The 26,043-nt window shown below is 47.2% G+C and overlaps 10 protein-coding genes across 10 annotated transcripts; 4 read left to right on the top strand and 6 right to left on the bottom strand.

Moving 5' to 3' along the window:
- Window positions 1-34: 34 nt before the first annotated feature.
- On the bottom strand, window positions 35-1,397 carry BJ212DRAFT_1486162 (kinase-like domain-containing protein; the record flags this gene model as incomplete). The annotated part of the gene is made up of 9 exons (XM_041341082.1): window positions 35-259; window positions 312-521; window positions 571-608; window positions 658-688; window positions 740-925; window positions 980-1,042; window positions 1,090-1,210; window positions 1,259-1,302; window positions 1,359-1,397. The coding sequence occupies 9 exons, from the start codon at window positions 1,395-1,397 to the stop codon at window positions 35-37; spliced, it is 957 nt and encodes a 318-aa protein (XP_041187455.1).
- Window positions 1,398-4,414: 3,017 nt separating this feature from the next.
- BJ212DRAFT_845504 (kinase-like domain-containing protein) lies at window positions 4,415-5,180 on the bottom strand. Its single transcript, XM_041344190.1, has 4 exons — window positions 4,913-5,180; window positions 4,829-4,859; window positions 4,740-4,777; window positions 4,415-4,687 (listed from the first exon to the last, which is right to left on the bottom strand). Exons 1-4 carry the CDS (start codon window positions 5,000-5,002, stop codon window positions 4,448-4,450), a joined length of 399 nt encoding a protein of 132 aa, XP_041187454.1. The 5' UTR covers window positions 5,003-5,180; the 3' UTR covers window positions 4,415-4,447.
- A 1,513-nt stretch (window positions 5,181-6,693) lies between these two features.
- BJ212DRAFT_1390572 (kinase-like domain-containing protein) lies at window positions 6,694-8,545 on the bottom strand. Its single transcript, XM_041336996.1, has 8 exons — window positions 8,250-8,545; window positions 8,079-8,187; window positions 7,966-8,028; window positions 7,727-7,912; window positions 7,643-7,673; window positions 7,550-7,587; window positions 7,288-7,497; window positions 6,694-7,238 (listed from the first exon to the last, which is right to left on the bottom strand). The coding sequence occupies exons 1-8, from the start codon at window positions 8,363-8,365 to the stop codon at window positions 7,023-7,025; spliced, it is 969 nt and encodes a 322-aa protein (XP_041187453.1). The 5' UTR covers window positions 8,366-8,545; the 3' UTR covers window positions 6,694-7,022.
- Window positions 8,546-10,224: 1,679 nt separating this feature from the next.
- Window positions 10,225-11,670, bottom strand: BJ212DRAFT_1390567 (histone-fold-containing protein). Its single transcript, XM_041336995.1, has 6 exons — window positions 11,601-11,670; window positions 11,347-11,537; window positions 11,248-11,293; window positions 10,924-11,153; window positions 10,786-10,872; window positions 10,225-10,667 (listed from the first exon to the last, which is right to left on the bottom strand). The coding sequence occupies exons 1-6, from the start codon at window positions 11,653-11,655 to the stop codon at window positions 10,623-10,625; spliced, it is 654 nt and encodes a 217-aa protein (XP_041187452.1). The 5' UTR covers window positions 11,656-11,670; the 3' UTR covers window positions 10,225-10,622.
- A 1,418-nt stretch (window positions 11,671-13,088) lies between these two features.
- On the top strand, window positions 13,089-14,247 carry BJ212DRAFT_845363 (kinase-like domain-containing protein). Its single transcript, XM_041344189.1, has 6 exons — window positions 13,089-13,227; window positions 13,283-13,468; window positions 13,515-13,545; window positions 13,600-13,637; window positions 13,691-13,912; window positions 13,963-14,247. The coding sequence occupies exons 1-6, from the start codon at window positions 13,204-13,206 to the stop codon at window positions 14,197-14,199; spliced, it is 738 nt and encodes a 245-aa protein (XP_041187451.1). The 5' UTR covers window positions 13,089-13,203; the 3' UTR covers window positions 14,200-14,247.
- Window positions 14,248-14,641: 394 nt separating this feature from the next.
- BJ212DRAFT_845236 (kinase-like domain-containing protein) lies at window positions 14,642-16,680 on the top strand. The gene is made up of 9 exons (XM_041344188.1): window positions 14,642-14,978; window positions 15,033-15,109; window positions 15,160-15,289; window positions 15,340-15,399; window positions 15,448-15,633; window positions 15,698-15,728; window positions 15,780-15,817; window positions 15,870-16,088; window positions 16,141-16,680. Exons 1-9 carry the CDS (start codon window positions 14,844-14,846, stop codon window positions 16,369-16,371), a joined length of 1,107 nt encoding a protein of 368 aa, XP_041187450.1. The 5' UTR covers window positions 14,642-14,843; the 3' UTR covers window positions 16,372-16,680.
- BJ212DRAFT_845200 (kinase-like domain-containing protein) lies at window positions 16,595-18,378 on the top strand. The gene is made up of 9 exons (XM_041344187.1): window positions 16,595-16,919; window positions 17,029-17,057; window positions 17,110-17,218; window positions 17,269-17,328; window positions 17,379-17,564; window positions 17,620-17,650; window positions 17,704-17,741; window positions 17,789-18,013; window positions 18,061-18,378. Exons 1-9 carry the CDS (start codon window positions 16,818-16,820, stop codon window positions 18,265-18,267), a joined length of 987 nt encoding a protein of 328 aa, XP_041187449.1. The 5' UTR covers window positions 16,595-16,817; the 3' UTR covers window positions 18,268-18,378.
- Window positions 18,379-19,605: 1,227 nt separating this feature from the next.
- On the bottom strand, window positions 19,606-20,655 carry BJ212DRAFT_1390549 (uncharacterized protein). The gene is made up of 2 exons (XM_041336994.1): window positions 20,287-20,655; window positions 19,606-20,206 (listed from the first exon to the last, which is right to left on the bottom strand). Exons 1-2 carry the CDS (start codon window positions 20,609-20,611, stop codon window positions 19,860-19,862), a joined length of 672 nt encoding a protein of 223 aa, XP_041187448.1. The 5' UTR covers window positions 20,612-20,655; the 3' UTR covers window positions 19,606-19,859.
- A 461-nt stretch (window positions 20,656-21,116) lies between these two features.
- Window positions 21,117-22,633, bottom strand: BJ212DRAFT_1390544 (uncharacterized protein). The gene is made up of 4 exons (XM_041336993.1): window positions 22,131-22,633; window positions 21,716-22,029; window positions 21,587-21,656; window positions 21,117-21,531 (listed from the first exon to the last, which is right to left on the bottom strand). The coding sequence occupies exons 1-4, from the start codon at window positions 22,149-22,151 to the stop codon at window positions 21,328-21,330; spliced, it is 609 nt and encodes a 202-aa protein (XP_041187447.1). The 5' UTR covers window positions 22,152-22,633; the 3' UTR covers window positions 21,117-21,327.
- Window positions 22,498-25,388, top strand: BJ212DRAFT_1590694 (uncharacterized protein). Its single transcript, XM_041342493.1, has 16 exons — window positions 22,498-22,563; window positions 22,618-22,846; window positions 22,902-23,007; window positions 23,059-23,125; window positions 23,180-23,481; window positions 23,528-23,697; window positions 23,721-23,898; window positions 23,951-24,067; window positions 24,125-24,282; window positions 24,347-24,358; window positions 24,427-24,455; window positions 24,538-24,586; window positions 24,673-24,790; window positions 24,825-24,920; window positions 25,001-25,211; window positions 25,272-25,388. Exons 2-16 carry the CDS (start codon window positions 22,718-22,720, stop codon window positions 25,330-25,332), a joined length of 1,803 nt encoding a protein of 600 aa, XP_041187446.1. The 5' UTR covers window positions 22,498-22,563; window positions 22,618-22,717; the 3' UTR covers window positions 25,333-25,388.
- Window positions 25,389-26,043: the final 655 nt, after the last annotated feature.

Here is a 26,043-nt window from a genome sequence, read left to right as displayed (position 1 = left end):
AGACGAGAAAGAGGATGGCTTCAAAACCAAGACCTTATGCAGACAAAGTCTCATTCGACAGTGCTTCTTGAAGGTAATCTATTACCTCTTCTACTGACGGACGACCCTCCTTTTCCTTTGACCAGCACCGCCGCATGAAATTCAGGTGATTAGGTTGGATCTTGATGGAAGAGTCGATGGGCTCTGCATGTTTGAACTTAGCAGAAATAACATGTGTGGCGGACTTCAGCCACCAGTAAGGCTGTTTCCCATATAGGACCTGCACGCGAGCAATATTAAAGTCACTAGCAAGCCAACGACAGACTACGAACCTGAAGCATGATACCGCCGAGAGCGTATATGTCGCTAGATTTAGTTGCGCGTGGTATGGGTTGATCTTGCGGGGGGTCAAGGAGCTCTGGAGCGACCCAACGTATTGCACCGGTGTGGTAGGAAAACGTAGGGTTTGATTGTACCATGATATTGGAGATACCGAAATCTGCCAGACGAGGGGATCCATCGGCAGCAACCAGAACATTATTCTACAATCACCATAAGATGATTCCACTTGCACGACATGTATGGACTTACGTTGGTGAGGTCACCGTGTATCACGTCGCGATCGTGGACTGACAACATAGTTATATTGGTCACTTTCATAGTCAATCTGTCACTTACGATACTGGAGCCCCTCGGTGATTTGTTTAAGCTGTTGCGAACGTACTGAATTCCCGTACTCGGTTTCGTCAATAAAACTCACCAGCTGCAGCCTATCCATCAACGAGAGGGTCTCGTGTGCATGTTTGAGGTAAGAGTTCAAAGTCCCGTTCAGCATCCAGGGAGAAACTAATGCGCGAAATGGGCCGAATCCCTCTACAGTGCCATACAAGGGCAATACATATTGATGCTCCAACGCAGCCCATATGAGGATCTCGCGGTCAAGGTCCTGCGTCTCGAAAGTTAGACATGCGGTCGTCAGGCTGGACCTAAGCCAATATACCTTGTTGATTCTAAGAGATTCACGATCACTCATGGTTGGGAGTCGTGGGGATTTGACCGCGACCTGAAGTCACAATCAGGACATGCAGAATAAACAAGTCCGTGAAATACCTCATCCGAACTTGCGCCGTGGTTCCATATACATTTGTAAACATCTCCAAGACCATTCGAGGCGGTTGGGTAGTCAGTTGTCTTGTGGATATCACTTGGTTCGATGCAGAGAGCACTACCACTGCTCGATGTTTACGAAGTCCTGTCCTGAGGCAAAGAAATGACATACGTGTGCTCCGCACCGGAAGTTCTGTTGGGAGTGTGACGACCAACCTGTTAGAGTGAAATGAATGTATCGCTCTACCGCCAGACAATGCCAAAAAACGTACAAGACCAAGGAACTGTTGCAAGCGGTTGAGCACGTCCATCGTTGACAGGGAATCACAGTAGGAAATAGTCCTGTTCCTTAGCATTAATGAACTACAGTCTTATATGCAGACAACATTAGTGCAACAACATCGCAGAGTTATTCCACCAATAATTACGTGGAAAGAGACCGTCTGCGCGGGGTCTAGCTGAGAACGCCATAACTAGTATTGGTCGAAGTAATGCCGTGGGTGAATCAGATCGATAATGAATACTGTCCTTCACTACAAACGCCCATTTCAGTATCTATATGCGTCGAGCGCAAACCTACTTCTGCAGAGATGTCGGGCAGACAATGAGACATCTTGAAGCGTGTTTCGGGGATGTGAAGAGCAAGTACTGGCAGCGCCGAAAATAGCAATAATTGCGCCAGGCAATATTTGCCCTCGGCGGCTTTGTTAACGAAAGACAAACCTCGTGGCGAAGAGATAGAACTTCGAGAAAGTTCGACTGGCGATATTATAATAGTTCGGGCTACAAAACATTAATTGCTAACACAAGTCAGTCGTTCGGTGACGGTCAATTTGAGGGCTTCAGCCAGATCGAAGAAGTTGATGGCTTGTACATCATGGAGCCCTTTCAGTCTTGGTTAGAAAAAGCAACTAGGATGCGGTCGCACCGAATCGATTCAACCCATTTCGCCTGCGCCAATAGGTTTCCAACCACTTATCTGTTCATATATTAATGGGGCCTGCACAAAGCCTGCAGGGCGTCCCTGACTCTCACGTGGGATCTGGAAGAAACGTATCCACATATGACAAGTTCTGAGGTGGGGACATACTGTATCGGCTTGTGCTGTCGTTCAACCGCCCATCAACGAGATTGGCAACTGAGCCATATTGAAATCGCTCTTTGATCGTGGGGTGTTCATGCAAGGCCTGGCTTGGGTAAACTGCCATCACAGCCAGTACGATCGTCTTCATGTCGTGACGGGCGAGGGCAAGGTGTCGTAGTTCTTGATTCGATCATCCAGCCATGGGCTGCCAACAGTCAGTCTTCGAGCTTGCACCTTGATCGATCCTTTCAGGAATGCTTTCCTTCGTAGGTACGTTCAAATAACCCATATTTGCAGCTATCTTTCGCGTTTGAATAGCAAGACTGCATCTCGCGATGATATAGATATTGTGTAGAACACGGATTTTCAGCTCATGCATATATATGAGTGGCACAACATCTGCACAGCTGAAAGATTGTGCCAACGAGCCGATGTCATTTTAGGCAATCAAACGATGTTCCCACATTCCGCTCGTTCCAAACTCTAATCTCTTCTAGATTCAAAATATTTGGCTTTCGAAGGTAGATTTCATAATCCGCGACTATGCACGACACCGGCATAGCCTGAATCAACGGAAACCACCGAAGACACCTCACCTCGAGGAATAGGGTTTGTGCACCACCCCGGCATCGGGGATACAGTGAAAACTTTCGACATCAAAACCCATTGTGGTGATGAATGCCCTGCCACTTCGTGCATGGTAGAGTGTCTGCCATGGAGTAGCAATGGATGGACTTGGTAGCAGGTCACTTTGAACGAGATATGTGCGATGTGGACGTCTGCGTTCAGCGCGTCTTTGCCGGGCTTCGTCAGCACCTGCAATTATTAAGGCTCCCAACACAGCAACTCGCTGGAGTAATTCCTTGTCGTGGTATGCTTCATCCTCCAAAATATCGTGCTAGATTCGTAATTCATCCGTGTGTATAGTGGAGCTCGTCTCGTGTTTCAAATGAGTCATGGTTTGAAGATAATTTCCATTCCAAATTTCAAACTTAGCCGAAACTCTACCGATAATTAGAAAGAAATCTAGGACTTCAAATCCTACGGAAAGTCAACCAATTCTACGCACTGTCTCAGATTTATTGCTTACCGTCTTCAGTGCCCACGTAGCATGAATAGCACAACTCAAGTCGGGAGTTGCAACACACTAGCATCGATTTCCCCCATGTCGGACTATGATGTGACACTCCTCCAACTCGAAGTATACCATCGGGCAATGTTTTTGAGCTCCACTCCTCGCCGGCCAAGAACACGGGCAAACAAAGCTTGTGGCCACAGATCTCGACATCTGGGACAACACTGATGACGAAATAACATGTATGTTGCCCCCTTCACTGTTTCATTCGTGGACTTTTTCCTTTTCTCCGCAGTCTCATACACCGACGAGCGATTTCGAACTTGATGCATCGCCGACCAAGAACACACGCAGCCGTCCTCCTCATTCAACTTCATTCATAAATTCACTGGCTTTTCAGGTGCATCCAAAGCTTGGTGGAATTCCGCTGCATATGATCACTTCGCGATATCCCTACAACATCGCTTGAAAGCTCACGGCAGCCGCGACTATCGAGTTCAAATTTACGTGCTGCCCTTACCCTGTCAACATCACCAAAAACATATGCAAACTGGACAAGGGAAGAAAAACTTCAATCGGGGCATCAAAGAATGTGTTCAGCCGCATGGTGTCTCGACTCAAGATCTAAATGCGAATGGTGCCCCACAAACCCTTAGCAGTTCAATTTCAAAGTATACACTCGGGGCCCATCGCGCCCTCCTTGCGATGCGCTGCGCTGTAAATAAGAAAGAGCGAGATTGTTATTGACTCGGGCTAAGCTTCGTACATACATGGTTTCGATGTTTAGTACATGTACATGCCAGTTTCACAAAATATATCCACTCACCCGCAGGTGACCTGCACCACCTGCGGGTTGACCCGCACTAGCAATGCTTTGACCCGGCTGGGTACGGGGGGTAGGCCTCTGGAAATTTTGGTACCCGCGGGTCGGGTACGGCTATGACTCGGGTCGACCTATGTCATACCCTAGTGCCAGTGACACGATCTGTTCCTAGAAAGCCCAGAACATCAATGGCAGAGGGGCGACGCCCTGCATCACTCCAGCATTTCTCGATGAAATCCAAGAAAGAATCTGCATCGTGCGGACTCGGTGGTCTTGTAGGCTTCTTACCCTTGATTATCAGCACAGTAACTTGATGATCGCTTCGCACATCTGCGTAGGGCGGTCGACCTGTCAGAACCTACGGGATCTTGGTCGTAAATCAACACAACTGCCATGGAACCCCTCGAACCTGAAGCATGATGCATCCGAAGGAATAAATATCGCTGGCTGGCTGTGGAGGAGTCGATGGCTCTTCGTTCTCGGCCACCTCAAAGAGCTCTGGCGCAGCCCACCGCACGTTGCTCCTGATGTATGATGTCCCTGAGAGTTCAGAACACATTGTGAGGATTCCGTGGTCTGCTACGTGGGCATTGCAATCCGAATCTATCAGAATGTTGTTCTGACGTTCTAGATCAGAGCCAGAAGGCGGGTATCAAACAACTAGTACGTACGGCAGTAAGGTCACCGTGAACAACGCCCTTCGAGTGGACTGCAATCCTGTTACTCATTGTTTTTACGGACTAATGAAGATTCCACATACGGTAATTGAGGGCTGCAGCGACTTGTCGCAACTAAAGTTCCAATGAATATCATGATGTACGAGCACTTCTGAGAAACAACTCACAATCCTGAGCTTTTGTTCGAGGGTCAACTCTATGAAATGGTGTTCAAGATATGTGGTGAGCGAGCCATTGTGTATCCAGGGGGTGACCATCGCTGGAAGTACCCCAAATTCATAACTGAAACCGAGCAGAGACAAAAGATTCTCGTGATGCAATTGCTTCCGTGCATGGAAATCGTCCAAGAGTCTCTGCGAAGCTATGGTTTGAGCAAGTGTATCACATGCAAGGGGGATTCCAGCCGAGAACGTACTTGAGTAAGTCTGGCCTTGGAATCGTCGCCTGCAACATCGATCCTAATGGATTTGACTGCTACCTGTCACAGATTCAGGTTGCTGGACAGCCATACGTGTAGCATGCTTACCTCTAGGCCTTGACGGTCGGATGGGATGTAGGTGCATTTCCATACATCCCCGAAACTACCATGCGCTATTGGATGAGCCGACTCCTTGGATACGAATCCCGTAAGGTCGGGCAGGCTGTATTAAAAGCCGCGTGAGTAGTGCATTGTCACAGGGTACTATGATCATGGACTTGCTGGTTGTTGGTGTCTATCTCACTACCACCAGCTATTGTGACAGACGGGTGGCCTGTCCACCACCACAACTTCCTCCCGACCTTCTCCAACCAAGACCTGCAGTGGGATAAGAAAGGCAGAACCATTTATGTTAGTAGACTCATGCGTCGTGCTCCGAGTCTTTTAACGAGGTGAGCATGCACTAGAACCAGATAGTGACACTCACAAACAATAAGTGAATACCTCGCTTTTGCAAATATGAACGGATAATTGGCATCCCTCATTCCAAATCAATGGAATTCGTCCACTGGAGTCTAATACAAAAGTCGTGTTAGACATGCCGTTCTCTTCCATATACCCGATGGGCTAGCGAATCCCGCCCCCGATCAGCACATTACGCTCGATTTAAGAGTCAAGATGCTTGTGGACCCGGTTACAGCAGTATTACCCACAATAGTCACTTCCTTGGCGCTTGAATCATCTTCTCCGTGTGCTCCACCCGTCGTGTACAGCAAATGAATCGACTTATCTGGTTTCAAGCGACATTAGTATCAATGTAGCTTGAACAGAACCTGTTGGGATGTACGTTATGTCATAGTCTTACTCATAATGACCGTGGAATTTCACTCCTAGAACAAAAGAAGCCTGCATGAACCAATGCCATTAATATCGTCGTTTCATTCATTCGACGAATTGAACGCTCGTACTGCCATAGCATTAGTTCTGGACATATGACCGTGACCAGTTAACGTTAGGGGTTGGCGATCGCAAGAGTCCATGTGATGGTACCTAATTAGGCCAACGGATCTGAAGATCTGTACCGTATGCAGCTGGCCAGCGGTTGCAGTCGTTCTTCGGAACTTTTGCTCCCACTCGATGGCTATATATACTATATAGGCTCACTGCAGCCAGTAGTGTATTATTCATGGTCAGCGTGGTGGGTAGCTGTAGCCTCCTGACGATAACTTTCGCATGTTTGAAACTGCTGCCATCCCCCCCCCCCGCCGTAGCTAACAGACCCTTGTCCTAGGAGACGGATGACTGCAGCGGGTGCAGCTTAAGGACGCAGCCTGCCCCACGATGCTCTGCTGGACGCTTCTGGCTTGGGTTTCGCTTTCAAGCCGTTCGCTATTGTGATGATGATCAAATCATGGATCCCCCAAGTTGGGTTCTTCCAAATCGATGACGGAATCCCAATGGAAGTCTATTGCCAAACTTGCGTAAGGCTGGACGGGGTTCGACGGGGAATGTGTTCGAAACGAGTAGAGACGTCCATTTAGTTGGTGCATTTTCAAAGAAAGACTTGAGACAATTAGGGGAGGTTTCGCCCCAGTCGGCTTTGGGGTTGAAACGCACTGGATTCGATAACGTCTACATGAGTATAGGCACTCTTTTATGGGTACGAGTATGAAAGGGAGATAAGGTGCGCATACGAAAAAGAAAAAGTCCATGTCCAAGAAATAAAAGAAATGAGGCGTTTGAAGAGTACGAAGAGTAGCTCTTTGCATCGATGAGACACGCGGACAACTTGCGTCTTCGTTTGGTTAGGGCGTGGAGAACAGAGTCCTTACTCTTGTCTACATCATACAAAACATGAGTTAACATATAGCATCTCTATAGTGATACATCAAATCTCGGACATCAGCAATGGGAGGTCGCTGTGATAGCTCGGCCCAACATTGCTCGATGAGGTTCCAATGGCAATCTTCAATGACAGGGATATCTGGACGCTTAGGCTTGGCACCTCTGAGGATGGCCACAACCACCTGGTGATCACTGCGAATGTTATAGTATGGCTGCTGGCCCGATAAGACCTAACACAAATGAGAACAAACCCATTGTAAATATACGCCGTCGACAGACCTGGTATGTGATGCACCCAAAAGAATAAACATCGCTTTCTAGTTTCGGTGAGCTAGGCGCATCCTCGGTTTCCGGAACTTCGAAAAGCTCAGGAGCAGCCCATCGCACGTTACTCCTGATGTAAGAGGTCCCGCTTAGGTCCGAACATGTAGTCAAGATCCCATAGTCTGCTACAAGAGCTCTTCCGTCGCTATCGATGAGTACATTGCTCTAAGAGGATGTGAGAAGTGTCATATATCTGTATACCGCACTGTTTGCTTACACCTGTGAGATCTGCATGAGCCACTTCATTAGAATGGACTATGCGCCATATATCAGCTTATCTTAATGCAATGTAAAAAATGACATGGCATACGATATTGAAGGCCAGCAGCTACATCAACAAGCTGTTGCAACGCTCGTGAGTTATGGTGCAGCCATATCATTGGGGAAGACTTACCAAGCCGAACTTGTGAGTCATGGAAAGATCGTCATAGTTTTTATCGAGATATGTGCTCAAGGATCCGTTGGACATCCACGGATACACGCTAGCTGGCACTGGACCAAACCCGTAGGCAATCCCGCACAGGGTAAGAATGTTGTCATGGCGGAGTGGTTTCCACTTGCGGAAGTCGTTGATCAACCTCTGCAAATGTTTACATATCATTATAGTGGGTGTTCTATATTATATTGGCCCACCTTGTTGACGATATCCTTGAATCGGTCATCCTGAATTTCGATCCTTACACATTTAACGGCCACCTTTAATCTTATCATCAGATATCAGAACTTGACACGAAACTTATACTAACCTCCACATTGTCATCTTTTCTGCATTTCCACACGTCACCAAAGCTGCCCTGTGCAATAGCATAAGTAAATTCCTTGACAACCTTCGTGGTAAGGTCGACCAGCTGGCGTCTGAATTGGTTGAAATTTTTGTCACATGAGTCAGCTTCATCGGAGCTCTACAAGAGACTCACCCATTATCGTTGACATCTACATCCAGGTGCGCCGAACCCGACACCTCTGTTTCCGGTTGGACTTTCCACCATTTCCTAGGAAACACATTGAAGGTCCAGGCAGAAAGGAAACCCATTTATCGCTCTGGCAGCTTGATGAATGCGGATCTATATAGGCAAGCTGGAGTGACCACAAGAATGAGAGTACTTGCTAGGCTTTGCACTGAGATTCCTGCCTATATATATTAAATATTGACGTCCAAGGCTTACTGGTACTTGGAGGCCGTTCAACGTTCAACGGCTGTAGATTGCATATTAGAATCAATTTGGCGCTAGTACCATGGAAAATTTCCACGAACACAGGAAAATGCCGTGTGTTGACTTAAAGTTGGACTGCCATCTTGCGTAGATTCATACTGCTTCCATACAGTTAAAGTCCGAGATTCTGAATGGCCAACTTGAAGAGTCAAAACCCCGGTTTTCTCAAAACAAAACTCTGAGCCGTCGGTAAGCAAATCAGGATCTAGATATTATATGTACTTGAACTTCCGTATTAATGTTACTCGAGGTTTCTTAGTCTCAGCTGTGTCCTATCGGAATGATGTCCCAGAAATTCTGGAATTCCATGCTCTCAGCCGTGGTCCCAACAAACCCTAGGAACTCCTAACCAAATGCAATACAAAGTGTACCGAGCGCTACGTATCTTTTCCAATCCTGCTCGCACAGTAACTTTGAATACATAAAGTTTCGGTCCCGATCAGCGATTCACAGCCTATCCGAGTGCATGGAAGCTCTCGTTCTTCGGGAGTGCTGGAAATTGTGGAGGTAAGTCCCTGATTATGATACAGGAAGCACTAATACACGTACTTGAAGCATGATTTTACAAGTCGATATCCTCATCTCGACTGAACAAATTATCACCCCTGCAGAAAAAGCATTTTGCCGATAGCCGCACTTCCTTTGATTACTGAGCTGGTTCAACTTGTAAAAGACTCCATGTTATACATGAGCACGTTGACAAGTAAGCCAGGAAATTGGGTATTATTCTTATTCGGCCAAATACCACTTACGTTGATTCGTTATATCTCCTTAAGCCACCGCAGAATTTGGATTCACTGTATCCTGAATGAGTAACCAACAGATCAGATAGAGTAAGAAGAATGGCATACAGCACCGAAATTCAAAGCCGCATGTAGAGTTACTAGCTAGTATGTAATCACCTTGTACTTATATTGATCTTGTGAGTCTGAAAGTTGGGGTCCCGACTCGGGACCGCTTAGCATCGTAGTAATATCTTTACATCATAATCCGTTGGTCGTCCTCGTTCAAGACAACCGAAGGACAGCCTTGAAACAAGAGGGATTGTGTCGGGCCCGAGATCGAAACTTGAAACGTTAAAGACCCACATAAATTAGTCAAAGTTCAAAGATCATCACCGTACGATCATTAGTGCGCATCTGGATGTTCCACTGCCCCGGCAGATTTTTAATGTGAGGTCTCTTGGTTCACGGCTACTGTGTTCTGTATGTCACCAGTCCATAGCCGTCGATGTCTTATGTATCTATGAGGGCCACTGCTCATGAGGCTTGTGACTCATTACGCCACGACGATACAGAATCGGACTAACCACTCCGAGTCGTAGGGCCGCCTAATGCACTGAGACTGCCACAAGGCAGTTGGTCCAAGACTGATTCAGATTATAGTCATTTAGTCGATATTGAATAGATCTAATCCTTGATAAACGTCAGAATATGTACGGAGAGCTAAATCAACCTGGCCAGGACCGAATGTCAGCGGAAAAAAAATCATGATGTTCACAGCTTCAATCAAGGGGTGGTAGTAAGCCGTAATTACAAGTTGTGAGCAAGCTTTGGACCATGGCCACTGATTTCTAGCAAGCAAACCTCGAAGCATCCGTGTTATTGTGTGACTCACCTGAAATACCTATCTTGCTTGAACCATTGCAAGTCACGCTGACGGAGGATCTCGGAGAACATTCATAGTCACTGACTTCCTGGGATGAAAGATGGAAGTGTTTAGATGCGCTGAGCCATAAGTATCTTTCTACATGGACTACTCGTTGTTTCTCATCCTTGCAGTGCATAGTTGACCAATTGCAATGACAGCGCTTGTGTATGGAATGAAGCATGCCACAGGAATGACCTCAGCTTCCATGGTTGATTAGGTTTCTGAGGGGGCCCCTGGTTCACTAGGGGCAGAGTGCAGTGTAGCAAATCTAATCGATGTAGGTATGACAGCAAATGCTGAACGTCCTATCGCAATGTGCTGTGGCAGAACCTGCTAAAATGGGGACCTTCCCGCGCAACCAGGCGCAACCTTAGTTCAAATCCACGATATGAACCACTAGTATACATCTGTGGATGCTTGAGTGGGTCACGGTGCGTGCATTGCGTTCGATGGCGCTAACAGAGACTGCAGCTGTGAAAAGCAAGGGTAAGAACGTTATACACACAGCGTGGTTCTCAGGAGTGGGAGAAAACAGGGTCGGAGGAGATAGAATAGAATCTAACACCAGAAAGTGTGTCACAATTCTTACCTGATCCAGTACCACTGCCGAAGGCAAATTGCCAGATTCATCGCCTGCATGGTGTTCAGAATCCTGATGAGAAGCAGCTTGACTTGGCTAGATGGAAGTTCATTGAGAGGTACGACAACTTGTATTGATAACACGTACACCTGCGACTAAGTTCGTCATACTCGACCCAGATCCTCCCGCCACGGCGCCAGTCCCTGTACCACTCTGAGTCAATCCTGTAAGTCCCTCCTCTCTCGGGACTATATCTATAAGGAAGTCAAATTGGTCTGACTTCGCAAGCGCCTTTGCAATATCGGCACGGGACAGTGTTCGACGTTTATTCGAGTCGGCTATGATAAATGCGCGAGCAGTTATTTCAGAAATAAAAACTTTGGTGAGTGAGCAGTGTGAAATTTTATGTGACGAAGTAGGAAGAGATGTAAACATTAAGTTTCTGTGACGAAAAAGATACCACGGACGCACTTTCACACGCTTTGCAAAATAAGATGGGCGCGTCTGCTGCGATCATCTGTGAACGTAGTCAGAGAGAACTCAGCATTGTTTTATGACAGGGCGACATACCTTCACGTCTGGATCGCTCTTCATAACTTTCTTAATGCGAGCTAAAGGGAGTGGAGGATGCCTGTAATCTGGTGTCTCTTGCTCTGCTGCATCCACTTGCCGCTGCCAAAATGAACGAAGGAAATCATTGAGAGGCTCCCCGGACTGCACGTATGGGGTGGTGGGCGACATTAAAGGATAGGTGGGAAGATCTATCGATTGGTAGGGTATTAGTAACCTTAACCCTAGACTAAGGGCAACCGGGCTCAACCAACAGCAGCCGCGGCGCTCAGCGCTCTGATCAGCGTCAGTATCCAGCACCGGGACCATCCGACCAGCTTCATTTCGGGAATTTCCCACTTGCAACTTTGTCGTATTGGACGCGCTCAGTTCGCCGTGCAGGTACGTAAAGTAGAAAAGACTTTTCATTGCGGAAATTGTTGTAACCATGCGGCAGTCTCAGTTAAGCTTGATATGAGTTGCAGCTTCAATATGTGCAAGGCTGTGTATACATCGTTTCGGCGCCCTCAATTCTATGGGAAGTGTTTTGGAAATTCACCTGAGTAGGTCCGTTGAATATCTATCTCATTTGTTCGCTAATCATCGTAGTTGGGTTGACTTAGAGAAGTCACGTAATATAGAAGGAACAACTGTCTTCCATGATGGTCTACCTAGGGGAGGCAGGAAAAGTTGCGAGTTCATATCGAGGTTAGCGAGCTGCGGTGGGGAACTATACATGCCCGGTAGAAGGTTAGACCTTAGGGTTTGTTGCTCACACGTTTCTGGACCCTCGATCTATGGACCTTTTTGTCCGCCAATCACAGGTAATTGCTCGACTGTGCCCAGCAAACTCCTATCACTGGCCTGCAGTCTGTCGATGGCTTGTGATGCATGTGGTGGACTACCTGTGTTAAATATGGTCCAGTTGCAGCGTGGTGACAATAAACCTGGCCTCCTCATTTAGTCAGGCTTTCACTAATCCACATGAAGGAAAATCAATAATATGTACACTAACCTTTCTGACCGTGTGTTTCTACACATCACCTATAGTGCAGTATGGCCTCTTCATCTTTCATCAGTATTGTGATTTCCTGGTGTCGGTCCATTCTTTGTTTTCTGTTCTCAAAAAGGCTGGCTGGCTCAGATCCAACCACTGGCGGTAAAGACCCGAACGCGGACCATGATAATGCTCCGAACGATACTGTCAATGGACCGTCTCGTGATTGTTGTCAAAAACACGAGCTTCTAAAGCACAAATCTGTGAGTGATTTTTAGGATCCTTCCATTATAATTCTTCTGGTGCATTTTCATACCGAATTATGGAAGAACTAATTTACCCTACAATAGACAGCTGAGACTTTGGCTGCACCCGGATATCAAGACTCAGTTGATGACGTTTTATCCACTGGATCCTCGTCTGGTGCAGCGAGTTTACTTTCTAGAATGCCGACACAACTTTGCACCACAAATTCACACCACAGGCCAGTGGAGCAAACACACAAGCTCCAACTTTTCTCCAAAATACTTCAGACACTCCGATTTCGGGCAACGTCACCTGGAGTATTTCCCATCAGTTCACCACAGTCAATTCCCAACTTGAATCTAAATGATCCAAGAAACCAGTGAGACCACAGCCAAACACTACAGCATCGAGGCTGACTTGCTTCAGAATGGACACCCTGCCAGATTTAACTGGGCAACTAAATCGCACGAGCTCTTACGCCACTTCTTTTGGCGGCCTGAGTGACATATGGCGATGTACATGGAACAGGAATGGTAGCATTGTCGTAGTAAGCCCATCTCGATTTTTGAGCGTGTCCGAGTTTCATGAAGACGCACCTGAGGTTGCTGTGAAGTCGATCAGGAGTCAAGCACTAGATGAAGAGGACGCGAAGAAAAAAAGTAGGGTGCGTCAGCGCGCTCCATAAAATTCACTGTTGCCCATTTATTATTATAGAGGCTTCGCCGTGAACTCAAAGTTTGGTCGAGAATAAGACACGACAACATCGTCCCACTGTATGGAACTGTATCAGGCTTTGGTCAATTGATTGCCCTGGTTTGCCCCTGGTATGACAATGGATCACTTTCAAGTTATCTGGAATCCCATGGCGAAAATTTGTCCATAATCAATCGTTTCCAACTGGTGTGTCTTGTATGATGTGTCTGAAGGCGTATTCATGCCTTCACAGCTCAGCGATGTTTCTGCGGGTCTTCACTACCGTAATTGTCCTGCTCCGTTTTGCAGCATAATTGGTAATGATTCTTTTGCCTCAGTTCACTCGTGTTCTGTTGTACACGGCGATCTTACTGGGGTGAGAACATGGGTTATTGAATTTAATGTTACTGATTATGATTACATCTGCAGTCCAATGTCCTCATCTCATCCAATGGGAGGGCCCGTCTATCCGACTTTGGTCTCTCCGTTATAGCTGTGGAGTTCGTGGGCACGTCTTATTTCACGTCTGCCTTGAGTGGTACTGTGCGATGGATAGCACCCGAACTTCTCGCAATTCCCGACGAGGAAGGCACAACCATGATCCCGACATCAAACAGCGATATATATTCGTTTGGGTGTATATTTTTCCAGGTTTGCTCGAAATTACGTTCCTTCGATACTGAGTCTCACCCTTGCGCTAGGTATTGACGGGAAAACCACCCTACTCCGAGTTCAGGCGAGACGCACAAGTTGTGGTCGCAATTTCTCTCGGAACAAAACCGTCGCGTCCTGAGTTTCCCACCATCATTGATCACCATTGGAGTTTTATTCTGAATTGCTGGTCCACCAAGGACTGCAGACCATCGTCGCAGCGGGTAGATGAATACATCAAAGGCCAGCTCTGCCTCTCACAGCGTGACACATCATTTCCTAATTAATCTCTTGAGGCTGGCTTACCATTATGTTTGTCTGTACACACTTGACTTCTTATTCTCGTGCAACAAAAGCCATTGCTCATCATTTGAACCAAGCTCTATATTCTCGAAAGTTCTTCCGTGGTAAGCACCATATAATAATAATGGCCGCAACCCTTAATTGGGCTACTCACATCGGTTATCTGTGCCAGGATATCATCATCTGATGCAACGAGGCCAACGCTCGCTTTGAATGGCTTCTGAATGTCGTTAGAGCATCTAAATATGTCACGAAGAAGCCAGTGTCACAACAACTTGCATGTCTGTCATGGATCGTTTTGATAGCGATCATCCACTATCTAAGACTCTGCTCACAAGCGCTGTCGTTCCTCTTACCCAGATTGTTTCAGTGCTGATCACCTCATTGCTGGAGCATCAACAATAGCCTGACATCTTGTTCGGGATGGCAACCACAGCGAGCGCTCCTTGCATTTGAACCTTATCCTTTGAGTTTCTCCGGCACCGGTATCTCAGGCTGAAACTTTACAGGCCAACGTGCTAACCATAGTGATCTACTAGATCTAGGGCTTGTCTTCTTGCATAAAAGATGGCATAACGACTTGTGTTGTATTGCGCTTATTCTCTTACTGCTCTGTTGCTGCTTCCTGATGTCAGAACAGAAGGCCGATTCACCAGTTAGCCCAACTCGTGGGTGGTCTGCATTTTGGGAAGCAATACACCGTCTTCTGCCCTCCAAGCCTCCTGTGAACGGCCGTTTATTTGAGTCCGGTCCAGATGTCTTGGTGTGTAACTCTACTTCCTCTATCAGGAGCAGCCTATCGAACCCTTCATTGTAGGATCAACCTGGGATGGACATCTGGCATCACCTAGCGGCGTCACAGCCAGTCACAAGTCATGAAGCTGATGAACCAATGTTGGTGGCTTGGCGATTCTGGCATTTCACTCTAAATCATGGCGAATCAGATACATTCACCCAATAGACGGCCTTCCTGATCTCAGTGGACAGATTAAGGACAAGGGTGCCTTCCCTGACAGCATTGGCGGATTCAGCGATGTATGGAAATGCATCTGGATTGAGAAGAATAGGATGAAGGTTCGTCTGGACCATGCCCATCAGTCTCATACTTATTGACTGCCCTCTAGGTCGCCGTGAAAGCAATCAGAATTCAGGGCGATGTTAAAGATAGAGAGAAGAAAAGTAGGGTAAGCTGTCGACATCCTCTGTGATCCCGCGATCTCATTATGTTTTAGCGACTGTGCAGGGAGGCAAGAATATGGGCTACCCTGGAAGATATACACATCTTGCCGCTCCTCGGACTTACATGGGGGTTTGGTCCTCTTCCAGCCCTGGTTTGTCCGTGGGTTGAGCACGGAACGTTGTATTCTTACCTAGAATTGAATAACGAGGATCTCTCTTTAGGGTCGAGATTCCACATTGTAAGTACCTGTTCGATCCTCTGATTCACCAAATAAAGCCGACTTACGTATTTTGTGCTCCAAGCTCCAAGGATTGGTATCAGCAGTCTCATATCGTGAGTACTCTCCAAAAAGCACATGGCATCTTTTGATGTACGGACTTCTAGTTCATTTGAAAGAGGTTGTACATGGCGACATCACAGGAGTACGTTCATAAACCATAATATTTGTTTGGGATTTGACACGTTCATCTGCAGTCGAACATACTGATTGATGGACGAGGAGAGCCGCTTTTATCGGATTTTGGCCTCTCCTTCTTGCACGAGCAGCTCACGGGAAACTCATACTTGACGTCCTGCAAGCCAGGGAATGTACGTTGGGCTGCGCCAGAGTTATTGATGCCCCTGCAAGACGGATCTCCGTGCCGTGCGTGTGTAAAAAGTGATATTTACTCTGTGGGTTGCGTGATGCTGCAGGCAAGTCAACCAACCATGATGTTGTAGTACCATGATGTTAACTCCACAACAGGTACTTTCTGGCCGCGTACCCTACGGTACCTGGACCGATTTTATGGTCATCAATGAGAAATTCAAGGGCAAGGAGCCTCCACGACTCCCCGAATGTCCCATTGATGACCGTCATTGGGAATTCATGAGACGCTGCTGGCGTAAGAAGCAAGAACGATCTGTAACAGTCAATGACATAGCCAAATTCATCAAAAGGGAACTGGACGATGCACGGAAGTTTAGGAGGCTATAAGTAGTTGCAGTACATACTTAGTATTCTTTACTGCATTCGACTGTTCCATATGCAAAGCACCGTGCACCAATGTTTGTGTTAGGTTAGTTTTGCTGGTTACCGCGGCGATAACAGGCACCGGCATGGGAAGGTGCGCTGCTGTGCCTTCCTGAATCCCAAACAGCAACTCGAAACAGCTTTCGAAGTTGAAATACTTCATTCTCCACCCCAAAACCCCAAAATATCACGATACTTGTGCAGATAGAGGCAAAACGAAGTCTGTAGTACCCCAAGAGAATTCAGAGGTGCTTGCCATGCAGTCACGGTGAATTGTGTGAAGCACGCTACTTAGCAAGTTCACACTGCTTGAAGAAGCGCCTTGGTAACTACTATAAGTACGTGTAACGTACGTTGACATTTTTCTCGAACCTTTAACTCCCAAAGCGCTGGGAGTTGCTCTTATTGCAATGTCTGATCGCGACGACCGTCCTTTAATTCAGTCATGGGTTGGAGCCGTCATTGTGAGATTCCTCCGACAGCTACCTCTCTCGGGCTTGTGGCAAAATCAGGCAAGTTTCACTTTTTTTTAATATGCTCAAGCTCGACCAGCACATCTTTAGTCGTTCGTATAGCTTCAAGTTTTCCATAATATGCTGACGTGCATTGCATTCGAATTAGGCATATTCCGCCGACCATCAGACAAGAAGGTATTATTTGTTTCTACTCGCTTCCACACTAATGTAACGCTGTTCTGTTCAGTGGTGTTCTTACGGGACAAATAGAAGGAAAGGGATCCTACCCTACAGCATACGGAGGGTATTGTGATGTGTGGAAGTGCAGCTGGAGGAAGGATTCTGGGGCCATCGAGGTATCTATATCTCAATAGCATTTTGAAATACATTAACTGGCAAACCACAGGTAGCAGTTAAATCTATTAGGATGCACGGAAGTGATCTGGACAGGGAAGGAAAGAGCAAGGCAAGTCTTTGGAATTGGACTTCCTGCTGTGTGCTCAATTTGAAATACAGAGACTGAGTACAGCAATTGAAGGGTGGCTGGGGTTGGATCACGATAATGTTATACCAATTTTCGGGATGACACTTGGATTTGGCCCATTACCATCCTTGGTATGCCCATGGATGAAGAATGGCACTCTAACACATTTCTTGGAGCAAAACCACCATCAAATCACTGCCTCAACTCGAAAGGCAATGGTGAGCGGCCATCACACTTGTCACAATTGCTGACTCATTTCACCGGATTATGCAGCTCCTAGAAGTCATTTCCGCAGTTCTTTATCGTACGTATTAACTTTCCCTCTATTGCTCGCGCCCATTTAAGCCTTTCTGACAGTGCATGACCATGGCGTTATCCACGGAAGTCTTTCTGGGGTATGGATCACTCCATTCTATTGGGCGACATTAATATCTCGCTTTAGTCGAATATCTTCATCAACGATCTCGGACGAGCATGTGTGGCTGACTTTGGGATGGCAGCTCTACTATTGGAGTTTTCTAGCGAGTCTTATTTCTCTTCTTCCATTGGAGGAGCGGTGAGATGGATCGGACCAGAGCTTTTCCAAGTTCCCGACGAGTCAGGCAATTCTATAGGCTTTCCTAGTACTCAAGGTGACATATATTCCTTTGGATGTATTATGCTCCAAGTGCGTATATTTGTGTCTCAGTGGACATGTCCTCAGCCTCGCCCTAGGTCCTTTCTGGCAAAGTTCCTTATCATTACTTCCAGCGTGACACACAGGTCTTCTTTGCGATATCTACAGGTGTCGAGCCATTGCGCCCAGACAGCTCCTGCGTTAATGATACTCAATGGAGCGTAATCCAGCAATGTTGGTTGGCCCCCCAACAACGTCCCACTATGGAAAAACTACGCTCTCGCGTTAATGAACTAGAGTTCTGAGCATGCTCACTTGTTACGACCTTACGAATCTTGACCCCTAGGTACTTTAGTCTTAGCACTGCACGAACCGGACATGATGAGGTTATATTTCCTTACTGTAGTACTACTGGGGGGTACCCGCCGTCAAGCTCGGGTTCCTGTAGTTTGCGTGTTACTTTTCCATATTTACTCGTAATGCTTCATGTCCGTTGTATGTCCCAGTGGTGAGTGTGCTCAGGTTACGATATCATATTATTGTCACAGCCCAAGAAACGCTGATTCTCAGTGTCACATCAGGACATTCCTCAAGGCAGATCAGCCTTCGACAGATTTGCAAGCGTCAAGGGCATGGTGGGTACGCATGTTGAGGTGTCTGACCTGCAAGTTACGTGACTCATATCTGACTTCGGTGGGCCTATGGTAGGGAACTTACATAAATAAATACCGGCGTGCCATGGGGCATATGCGGGGTTTGGGCCCCATGGGTTCGTGAATCATAAATCTTCCTCAGACCAACGATAGCAAGGGCTTGGGCAATATGATATTTGAAGTTCATAAGGAACCATGCGGCGTTCCTGGATAGGTCGAAGTCGCTGTTTGCAAAGTCGTTATCGATGTACAAGATTTGACTGGTGGGCTCAATATCCCTGCGCCTGACATTTATATCATGATGATCCGAGCTGCCCCACAAATGATCAGCACTTCTCTGACACAAGCCTGAGATGGCAAGAGTTTCAAACAGTGTAGAGTTACTTATCTAAGGTATGGGAATCAATCATCGTATCTTTCCAGCCTCGCGCCTATCCTCACTTCAAAAGTGAAACCCTGAAATAAAGTTAAAGGTATCTGTAACGTCGTACATATGACACCCATGTGCCAGAGATACTGAACGCGGCAGGCCGTGCCGTTGATGCGACATTAATTGCAAAAATATCTCATCTTGTGACGTGACAGTCTCAAATACAGACCTGTGAGCAAGATAGGGTACTAAGAAAGTGCCGCATCCCAGCTATCTAAACGCTTACCACTGGGGCCTAGAGGCTAGGGTAAGCCCGGTGTTCGCATGTTGTTGGAGGTGGTGGGACTCATTGTAAATAGTGCGTGGCAAAAGTCGTACGGGACATCGCTTCGTGTGACGCAAATTGATTAGCGAGTTTCGGGGTTCATTTGAATACGGTTGCCAATTCATCGGAGAGGCCAGAGGACGTGGCTTCAGCGCTCGACAGACGAGGGTCGAGGTACCGCTGCAGAAGATGCCTACCATCATCGGCAGACCATATGAGTGAACATACCCTGAACTCCGTAAAACGCTTAGCATGCCTGGCAGACTGTAGTTGATGCACAATCAAAGCAGCGGAAATACGGCACCCGCAGTCTTTACACAAACGGCGTTAATATTATTCCTGTGAAACAAACGCCGCGGGCTAAAGATGTCACAATCACAAGAGCAGGCGTGCAGCGCAAAGCTGTTAGGACGCAATGAATGCAACTTTTCAAGTCAACGCCAGCAATTTGATATGAAGTCTAGAAGAGCTGGCTTCTTGAACGGCAACGGAGTGAATAGAGCAGGGGATACACACAATTTCTATGTACAACCCCTCGTTCGACGGCACTTATATTTCCATCTTGACAACGACTTCTTCTGGTGACTGTGTCTCTCCTATCATTTTTTGATGGCGTATGCTATTTTTCATGCATTGCCACACCTCCGCTGCAGCTTCCCGTGCCACCTCTCTAGCCCTTACAAGCTCAGCCTGATCAAAAGACGACCCAAGGCGAGCGCTGTAAGTTGACCAAACATCTTCACAAGGTGGAGCACTTCCTTTTATCGGTCCTGACAAGGCAAATCCAAACAGGAAAGCAAAACATCCACCTCCCTCAAGCACAGCATCATCCGCTATGTCAACCTCCACAGAAACCACGCTCCCCTTCTTCACTCTACCGACAGAAACCGCGCAAACTACTCCACGCATCGCGATTGAACCGGCGTTAATAAGAGCAAGTGTGCATGCATTGATTTCGGCTGCGAGAAGGCATAACCAGGAGTCGGATTCGTTAAGGCTTGAACGACAACCTGAATGAGAGTGCGAGGATGTTGCGCAAGAAGACACGAGCGTTCCACGATCTCTCGTATGGCCATTCCACGAGATTTTTCTGCAGTTCCTGGCACTGATGAGAGCGGACGGACGTGCACTTCGACGGTTGCGCGAGCAGGGTGCTCAGCAGCTAGGCGGGCTGCAATGGGACCACTGACTGAAGCAAGAGCTGAACAAGAAGGGCGGAAGGAGAATCTAGCTGATCCGTCAACGCCATCAAGGCCTTCTTCGCATGAGATGCTGATCAATCGCAGAGCTGTGGATGACATGGTCGTATTAGATGGCTGTTTGGATGTCCATGTTTTTGCAAAGTTGCGGAGAAGGGAAACCTAAAAATGGGGTTAGGGTTCTTGATGAAGCGCTTCTTCTAGGGGTCAACTCGGAGTTCTCGCTCATATCTGCCCAGATATCTTCCATGGCCATAATATATCGCAGCATGGAGTATAACATATGATTGACATGGAAATACTAATTATTCATGTCATTCTGCGAAAGATTGACAGTCACCTTGATCATCGTATTACAAGTATGACTCGGAAGTACTGGAGGGTCAGTTCGTATTCAAGGTCCAACGTTACTAACGGAATCTTGTAGGGAAGCATATTAATGCAGCTGTGACCACATAAAATGCGAGTAGGAATACGAAATGTTTCCCGTTGAAGACTGACGCTGGGGACCTGCAGAAATTTGAAATACTTCAATTTGTGCTGCGCTGGCATGGACAAACATTTAAGAGCTCGCTCCTGGCATGTGCCTACTGACGAGAACGCATTGCCTTGTTGGGAAACCCTGTAAATCGATACCCTGGTGGTGAGTTTACAGGCAGACAAGTCGGTCCCACGATCATCGATAGCATCCTGACCATTGATAAGTAGTCGAGAAACTGAATTATGTACGATATGCACGAGCAGGTCTTAGTGAGATAAGTAAGCTGTACTTCTGTCGAGATGTCCTAAACCCTATGACAGCGTCTATGAAATCTTGTCTACCCTGCTGGAGATCCTACAAAGACATCAATAAGCCTGTCTTCTGACATTACTCGTTGTCTCTGAAGCAGATAAGCCACCAGAATATCTTCACGCAAAGGCTCTGCATCGTATTCCAGTAAAAATGCAGGCTTTCCATTTGACACTGTGGTATGGAAGGAACATGATGCTATTGGTCTGTCCAAGTCACATTGAGCGTAAACCTGCAGGACGGAGCCAGTGGTCAGGAAAGACACTTTTGTGAAGAAGAGAACTCACCTTTTGACGATGGCTTGAGATCATCTTCCACGCATATGGCCCGTAATCGGTCCCCATGACAAAAGCAATTCTAGAGTAGCTAGCTCATGAACTCTCCAAAGGTCGTTCTGCAAGCAAAGCACGGCTTACGTTCCGTCTGCAAGCTTGGTTTTTCGGAGCCATTTTTGCACGCTGATGGGTGCGCTACCATTCCGTTCTGGAAATGAAATAGTATTTGGGAGAAATTCTCGTTGGTGGAAAATGGCAACAATCCGACCAGGAGTACGACGGTCGTTGACTATTGTCTGTTTCCCATCGTTGGTGATCGTGTACAGTGGGATACCAGGTTGCGCGTAAAATGTGGCGTTCTTTAGACTAGTACTGGTCATGAAGTAGGGTGTAGGCGGAGTGGGGTTGACGAGCGTCGCTGCAGAGTCCATGGTGAATCGATGTCTAAGACAAGCCTGAGAAGTGTCAATGGCATCAGTGAATCTGACTGAACATGAGAAACGACAAATGTCACTAGTCACTAGTGTTTTTATCTCAATCGAGTAGTAATACGTACTTTGTACCAGTTCGCTGTCATTCACGAGAACTTTTCGGATGATCATGATGATCTGGGCACGTATCAACTATCATCCGGCAAGAGTCCTGTGAGTCGGTCTCCAACATCCATAACAATATCGAGTTTCAGATTCAGGACTTGAAATCCTGGATGCTGATGATGACTTCGCAAGCAACGGCTTCACAAATTTCCTCCGGGGGACATTGAGCGCAATCACTAAGTGACTGGTTCTGATTAGGGACGATCATCTTCGAATTCCTCCGTCTATTATAATGGGCTGTCTAGGGACTAGATTCTGAATGATTCGGAAGGGTTATCCCGGCGCTGGTGGCCATCTTGAAGTTCGTCATTTAGCGGGAGCTACAGTCTTTGTGCGTACGAAATATATATGAGCATGGTATTATGATGTATGCAGCTGATCAAGTTGACGAATCTGCGAAGGTGGTGAGTTGTGAGAGTAGAGCGTACAAGTCACAATAATAGTAACTTGTCAGTGACTGTATGTAACTCCCACCCCGACTTCTGAGGTGGAAGACCGCAAATTCACAGCTTATCTTAGACCAACTTTAGACCACCATTTGGATCGTATGTCGGCCGTTCGTACTCTATCTACGTGCACAGCTCGACATTTTGTTCTCTCTGGGTCGAGATGTCGAACTCACCGTAGCTTGCCAGGTTGGATCAACCTCCGAGGATTAGCAACCTCCACAGAAGGAGTAGGTCGTTGCAAACCTGCTAGTCCAAACATTATCCTCACAGACCTCTGTTTAGACCCTGAGGAAAACAGGCCTTTACGACTTTCATATCAAAAATGACGCGAAGATAGTACCATTCGCTGGATATCAAATGCCTCTTGCCTACGGGAACGTTGGCCAAGGTGCGGCCACAGTCGGCTTTGAGAAGCATCACATTAATGATTGGTCTCTAGTTGCCAGTCACGCTCATGTCCGCACCGATGCGGGTTTATTTGATGTTGGACACATGGTGCAATCTAAGTGGGTCGCATTCTGCCTTCACTATTGCCACACTGCAAACTGAAACAAATTAAGTTTCCGGGGACGTACTGCTACAGCATTTTTAGAGTGGTTAACGCCCTCGTCGCTTACGTCGCTCGCCCCGTATACCTCTACTTTATCTGTTCTCCTGAATGAAAAAGGCGGTATCATTGACGACACCGTCATCACGAAGCACTCAGAAGATGCCTATTATGTGGTGACAAATGCTGGAAGACGCGACAGGGATCTCACGTGGTTCAAGGAGAAGCTTGAAGAGTGGAATACTAGTGATAGAGCAAAAAGTGGAAAGGTAGAGCACGAGGTCTTGGAGGATTGGGGACTTGTCGCGCTGCAAGGTCAGCGTGACCTAGCTGGTTTCTCTAACTTCTGATTGTGTTTCAGGTCCTGCAGCTGCGCAGTATCTGCAGAGCTTGACCTCCTTCGATTTACGTGAGCTAACATTTGGCAAGTCTGCATTTGTGCCTATTGAGGGTTTCAACCTGCACGTTGCTCGGGGAGGTTATACCGGCGAAGACGGATTTGAGGTGGACACTTTGACTATTTTTTTTAAGGTTTGCTTTCTCACAAGCTCTAGATCTCGATACCACCATTTCAAACGGCAGACGTTACCAAATTGCTCTGCAAAGCCCCAGTGCAACTGGCAGGTCTGGGTGCTCGGGACTCCTTACGTCTAGAAGCTGGGATGTGTTTATATGGTAATGACTTGGACGAGGATACTACTCCTGTCGAGGCTGGTTTGACTTGGGTCATCGGTGAGAATCCCTTCGCGTGAGAATGATGTAGTAAAATTGACTGCACGTTCAGGCAAGGAACGTAAAGAGACTGGAAATTTCATTGGAGCGGAAGGGGTACGTAAACATCTGAAAGATGGACCTCCTAGACGCCGAGTGGGATTCATCGTGGATGGTGCACCTGCCCGACGTGAGAGCAGTTGCTACCTTTTTTTTCGTAAATTTGATGCTAATAACCACCATACAGAGGGCGCCCAAATATATTCGTCGCCTCAAAAAGAATTGATTGGCGTAGTCACGTCAGGCATTCCTTCCCCCACGCTTGGGAAAAATATTGCGATGGGCTATGTGAAGTCTGGCTTCCACAAGAAAGGCACCGAGGTTGAAATCGATGTCCGAAACAAAGTGAGGAAGGCCATCGTCTCCTCGATGCCTTTCATAAAACCAAACTACTGGAGGGGATGAACAGGGGTGGACCTGGGTGCGCTTTCGCCTGCTCAACTTGGGCGATCGACGATAATTTTATTTACACTAAATATATGGATGAAGCTTTGGCACGCATTTCTTCAAGCCTGTTCGTGCGTCCCTGTATACAATCCCAAAAAATGGTATCCTCTTTCAGCTGCGAACCAGTGCACGTTAGCCCACAAAAATCTATAGCTTTCCAGACCCAAGACCCCTGACGTGGATCCACGCCCAGGGAATCACGGTATGTCAACGTGATGTACCCAATACCGTTCGATTTTGCTCGAACTTGCCCCCTCCGACGGCGATGTTCTTCTCAGATATTCTTAGGCGTTGTTCAAGAATCAAGAAGGACACGATGACGTCGTCGCGAATGAGCTCCGCTTCTCCCTGCATGATTACCTGCGAAGTTTTGGGTTCGCGTTCCCTGTTGGAGATGCGCAACAGGGTTGGACATGTCACCCTTCCGATACAACTGACAGAACGTAATTCGCGAGAGCAAACGTCAGAGACTGGCACAGGCGATGTACCGCGTGTTGACTTACAGCAAGTCGGTAATCGGCGTCTGACTTCCAAACGTAAGTTCCATGTGCAGTCTCAATGCAGTGGATATGACTGTGGTACACGTCAGTCACCGGACTGCGCTCACCTATACTAGCTCACGTACTGTCCATTCTCAAGCTTGCTTCTATGCAGCCATTTGCTGAGGTTTATCGAAGAGCCATTGTTTCTGTCGGGAAACGTGATGGTATCTGGCAGGATATCTCTCCTGTCGACTCTAGCCAACAAGCGATTGCCACGAGCATCAAAGATGTCAGTCCGCTTGTCCGACTTTATGTCAGTGACCACCGAGTACAAAGGAGAAGCTGGTTGGTTATTGAATATTTTCGTATTTTTCATATTCTCCAGGCTGAAATTGTATGATTTAGGTGGGACGGTTTGTGTCGGCGCTGTTGTTGCCTGCATGGTGCAAAAGATGAGCGAAGGTAGTATGTGCGCATATCTTCATGGGCGACACGTCATTTAAGGAACACAGCAAGTTCATGAGGCTGTGCAAGTAAAAGACTTGAACGTCATATATCAGGCGGTATTTGGTACAGCCCTGTCGACACAACTTAAAATGTTCCTGAACATGAAACAACGAACCAGTGTAAAACCACGCCTCAAGATCTCGTATGCACAGGTGGGAAGACTGAGAAGTATCGCCGTGACCGTGCTTAATACCCCCTGAGAGGCAAAAGATACGATATAACGGATTCTAGAAGCGGATCTTGCGTTGGCTGTGCAACAATACGGTAACGGAAGTTAAAGAGCCTTCACGTAGCTCGGGGTTGTTAGCTATGTATGAGCTATGCTTCTTGCGTCACCAGATGGCCCGCTGTCGTGCGTATGTGGTAATACAGTGGTAGACACCTCGTGCGCCCAATATGTAATGATTTACAAGTTACTGTGGCTCGTGTCCGATTGTCTCCGGTGCTGCCGCCGGTACAGGCTCACGCGTGGTGTGTATTCCAGCACAGCTCATGCCTGCCGGACTTCCTACCATTGACCCATAAATCTAAAGACTGTTTAGGCCGTGCTTCCGAGTCTAGATCCAGTATACGCGACCTCCCGGGTTACACCGCAATTACAGGGTTGGACCAGATTTCCCTCGGGAATACCACTTATGCATAATGCGCAGAACAGGGAGATGTGGGAGAG

The sequence above is a fragment of the Suillus subaureus genome, assembly GCF_016647635.1.
Source record: "Suillus subaureus strain MN1 chromosome Unknown BJ212scaffold_50, whole genome shotgun sequence".
Taxonomy (NCBI): Eukaryota; Fungi; Basidiomycota; class Agaricomycetes; order Boletales; family Suillaceae; genus Suillus; species Suillus subaureus.
The sequence above is the reverse complement of the archived record's forward strand: the minus strand, read 5'-3'. Positions and strand labels throughout refer to the sequence as shown.

Bases quoted from the DNA above. Each gene is read 5' to 3' on its own strand.
- BJ212DRAFT_845504 (XM_041344190.1), bottom strand. From the start codon at position 5,002: ATGGTCACCCCCTGGATACACAATGGCTCGCTCACCACATATCTTGAA. The intron at 4,860-4,912 runs GTGAGTTGTTTC...TTGGAACTTTAG, and splicing joins TCGAACAAAAGCTCAGGATT to TTGCGACAAGTCGCTGCAGC. The intron at 4,688-4,739 runs GTACGTACTAGT...CTAGAACGTCAG, and splicing joins TTCACGGTGACCTTACTGCC to AACAACATTCTGATAGATTC.
- BJ212DRAFT_1390572 (XM_041336996.1), bottom strand. From the start codon at position 8,365: ATGGGTTTCCTTTCTGCCTGGACCTTCAATGTGTTTCCTAGGAAATGG. The intron at 7,913-7,965 runs GTGGGCCAATAT...AAACATTTGCAG, and splicing joins TCAAGGATATCGTCAACAAG to AGGTTGATCAACGACTTCCG. The intron at 7,588-7,642 runs GTATGCCATGTC...TATGGCGCATAG, and splicing joins AGCTGCTGGCCTTCAATATC to TCCATTCTAATGAAGTGGCT.
- BJ212DRAFT_1390567 (XM_041336995.1), bottom strand. From the start codon at position 11,655: ATGGTCCCGGTGCTGGATACTGACGCTGATCAGAGCGCTGAGCGCCGC. The intron at 11,294-11,346 runs GTATGTCGCCCT...CTACGTTCACAG, and splicing joins AGAGCGATCCAGACGTGAAG to ATGATCGCAGCAGACGCGCC. The intron at 10,873-10,923 runs GTACGTGTTATC...ACTTCCATCTAG, and splicing joins TGACGAACTTAGTCGCAGGT to CCAAGTCAAGCTGCTTCTCA.
- BJ212DRAFT_845363 (XM_041344189.1), top strand. From the start codon at position 13,204: ATGAAGAGGACGCGAAGAAAAAAA. The intron at 13,228-13,282 runs GTAGGGTGCGTC...TTATTATTATAG, and splicing joins AGAGGACGCGAAGAAAAAAA to AGGCTTCGCCGTGAACTCAA. The intron at 13,913-13,962 runs GTTTGCTCGAAA...CCCTTGCGCTAG, and splicing joins TTGGGTGTATATTTTTCCAG to GTATTGACGGGAAAACCACC.
- BJ212DRAFT_845236 (XM_041344188.1), top strand. From the start codon at position 14,844: ATGTCAGAACAGAAGGCCGATTCACCAGTTAGCCCAACTCGTGGGTGG. The intron at 14,979-15,032 runs GTGTGTAACTCT...CCTTCATTGTAG, and splicing joins AGTCCGGTCCAGATGTCTTG to GATCAACCTGGGATGGACAT. The intron at 15,818-15,869 runs GTACGTTCATAA...GTTCATCTGCAG, and splicing joins TACATGGCGACATCACAGGA to TCGAACATACTGATTGATGG.
- BJ212DRAFT_845200 (XM_041344187.1), top strand. From the start codon at position 16,818: ATGTCTGATCGCGACGACCGTCCTTTAATTCAGTCATGGGTTGGAGCC. The intron at 17,058-17,109 runs GTATTATTTGTT...TGTTCTGTTCAG, and splicing joins GCCGACCATCAGACAAGAAG to TGGTGTTCTTACGGGACAAA. The intron at 17,219-17,268 runs GTATCTATATCT...GGCAAACCACAG, and splicing joins AGGATTCTGGGGCCATCGAG to GTAGCAGTTAAATCTATTAG.
- BJ212DRAFT_1390549 (XM_041336994.1), bottom strand. From the start codon at position 20,611: ATGTCATCCACAGCTCTGCGATTGATCAGCATCTCATGCGAAGAAGGC. The intron at 20,207-20,286 runs GTTATGCCTTCT...TGCGTGGAGTAG, and splicing joins CTTAACGAATCCGACTCCTG to TTTGCGCGGTTTCTGTCGGT.
- BJ212DRAFT_1390544 (XM_041336993.1), bottom strand. From the start codon at position 22,151: ATGACAGCGAACTGGTACAAA. The intron at 21,657-21,715 runs GTAAGCCGTGCT...TAGCTACTCTAG, and splicing joins ACCAAGCTTGCAGACGGAAC to AATTGCTTTTGTCATGGGGA. The intron at 21,532-21,586 runs GTGAGTTCTCTT...TCCGTCCTGCAG, and splicing joins TCTCAAGCCATCGTCAAAAG to GTTTACGCTCAATGTGACTT.
- BJ212DRAFT_1590694 (XM_041342493.1), top strand. From the start codon at position 22,718: ATGTCGGCCGTTCGTACTCTATCTACGTGCACAGCTCGACATTTTGTT. The intron at 23,008-23,058 runs GTGCGGCCACAG...ATTGGTCTCTAG, and splicing joins CTACGGGAACGTTGGCCAAG to TTGCCAGTCACGCTCATGTC. The intron at 24,921-25,000 runs GTAAGTTCCATG...CACCTATACTAG, and splicing joins TCGGCGTCTGACTTCCAAAC to CTCACGTACTGTCCATTCTC.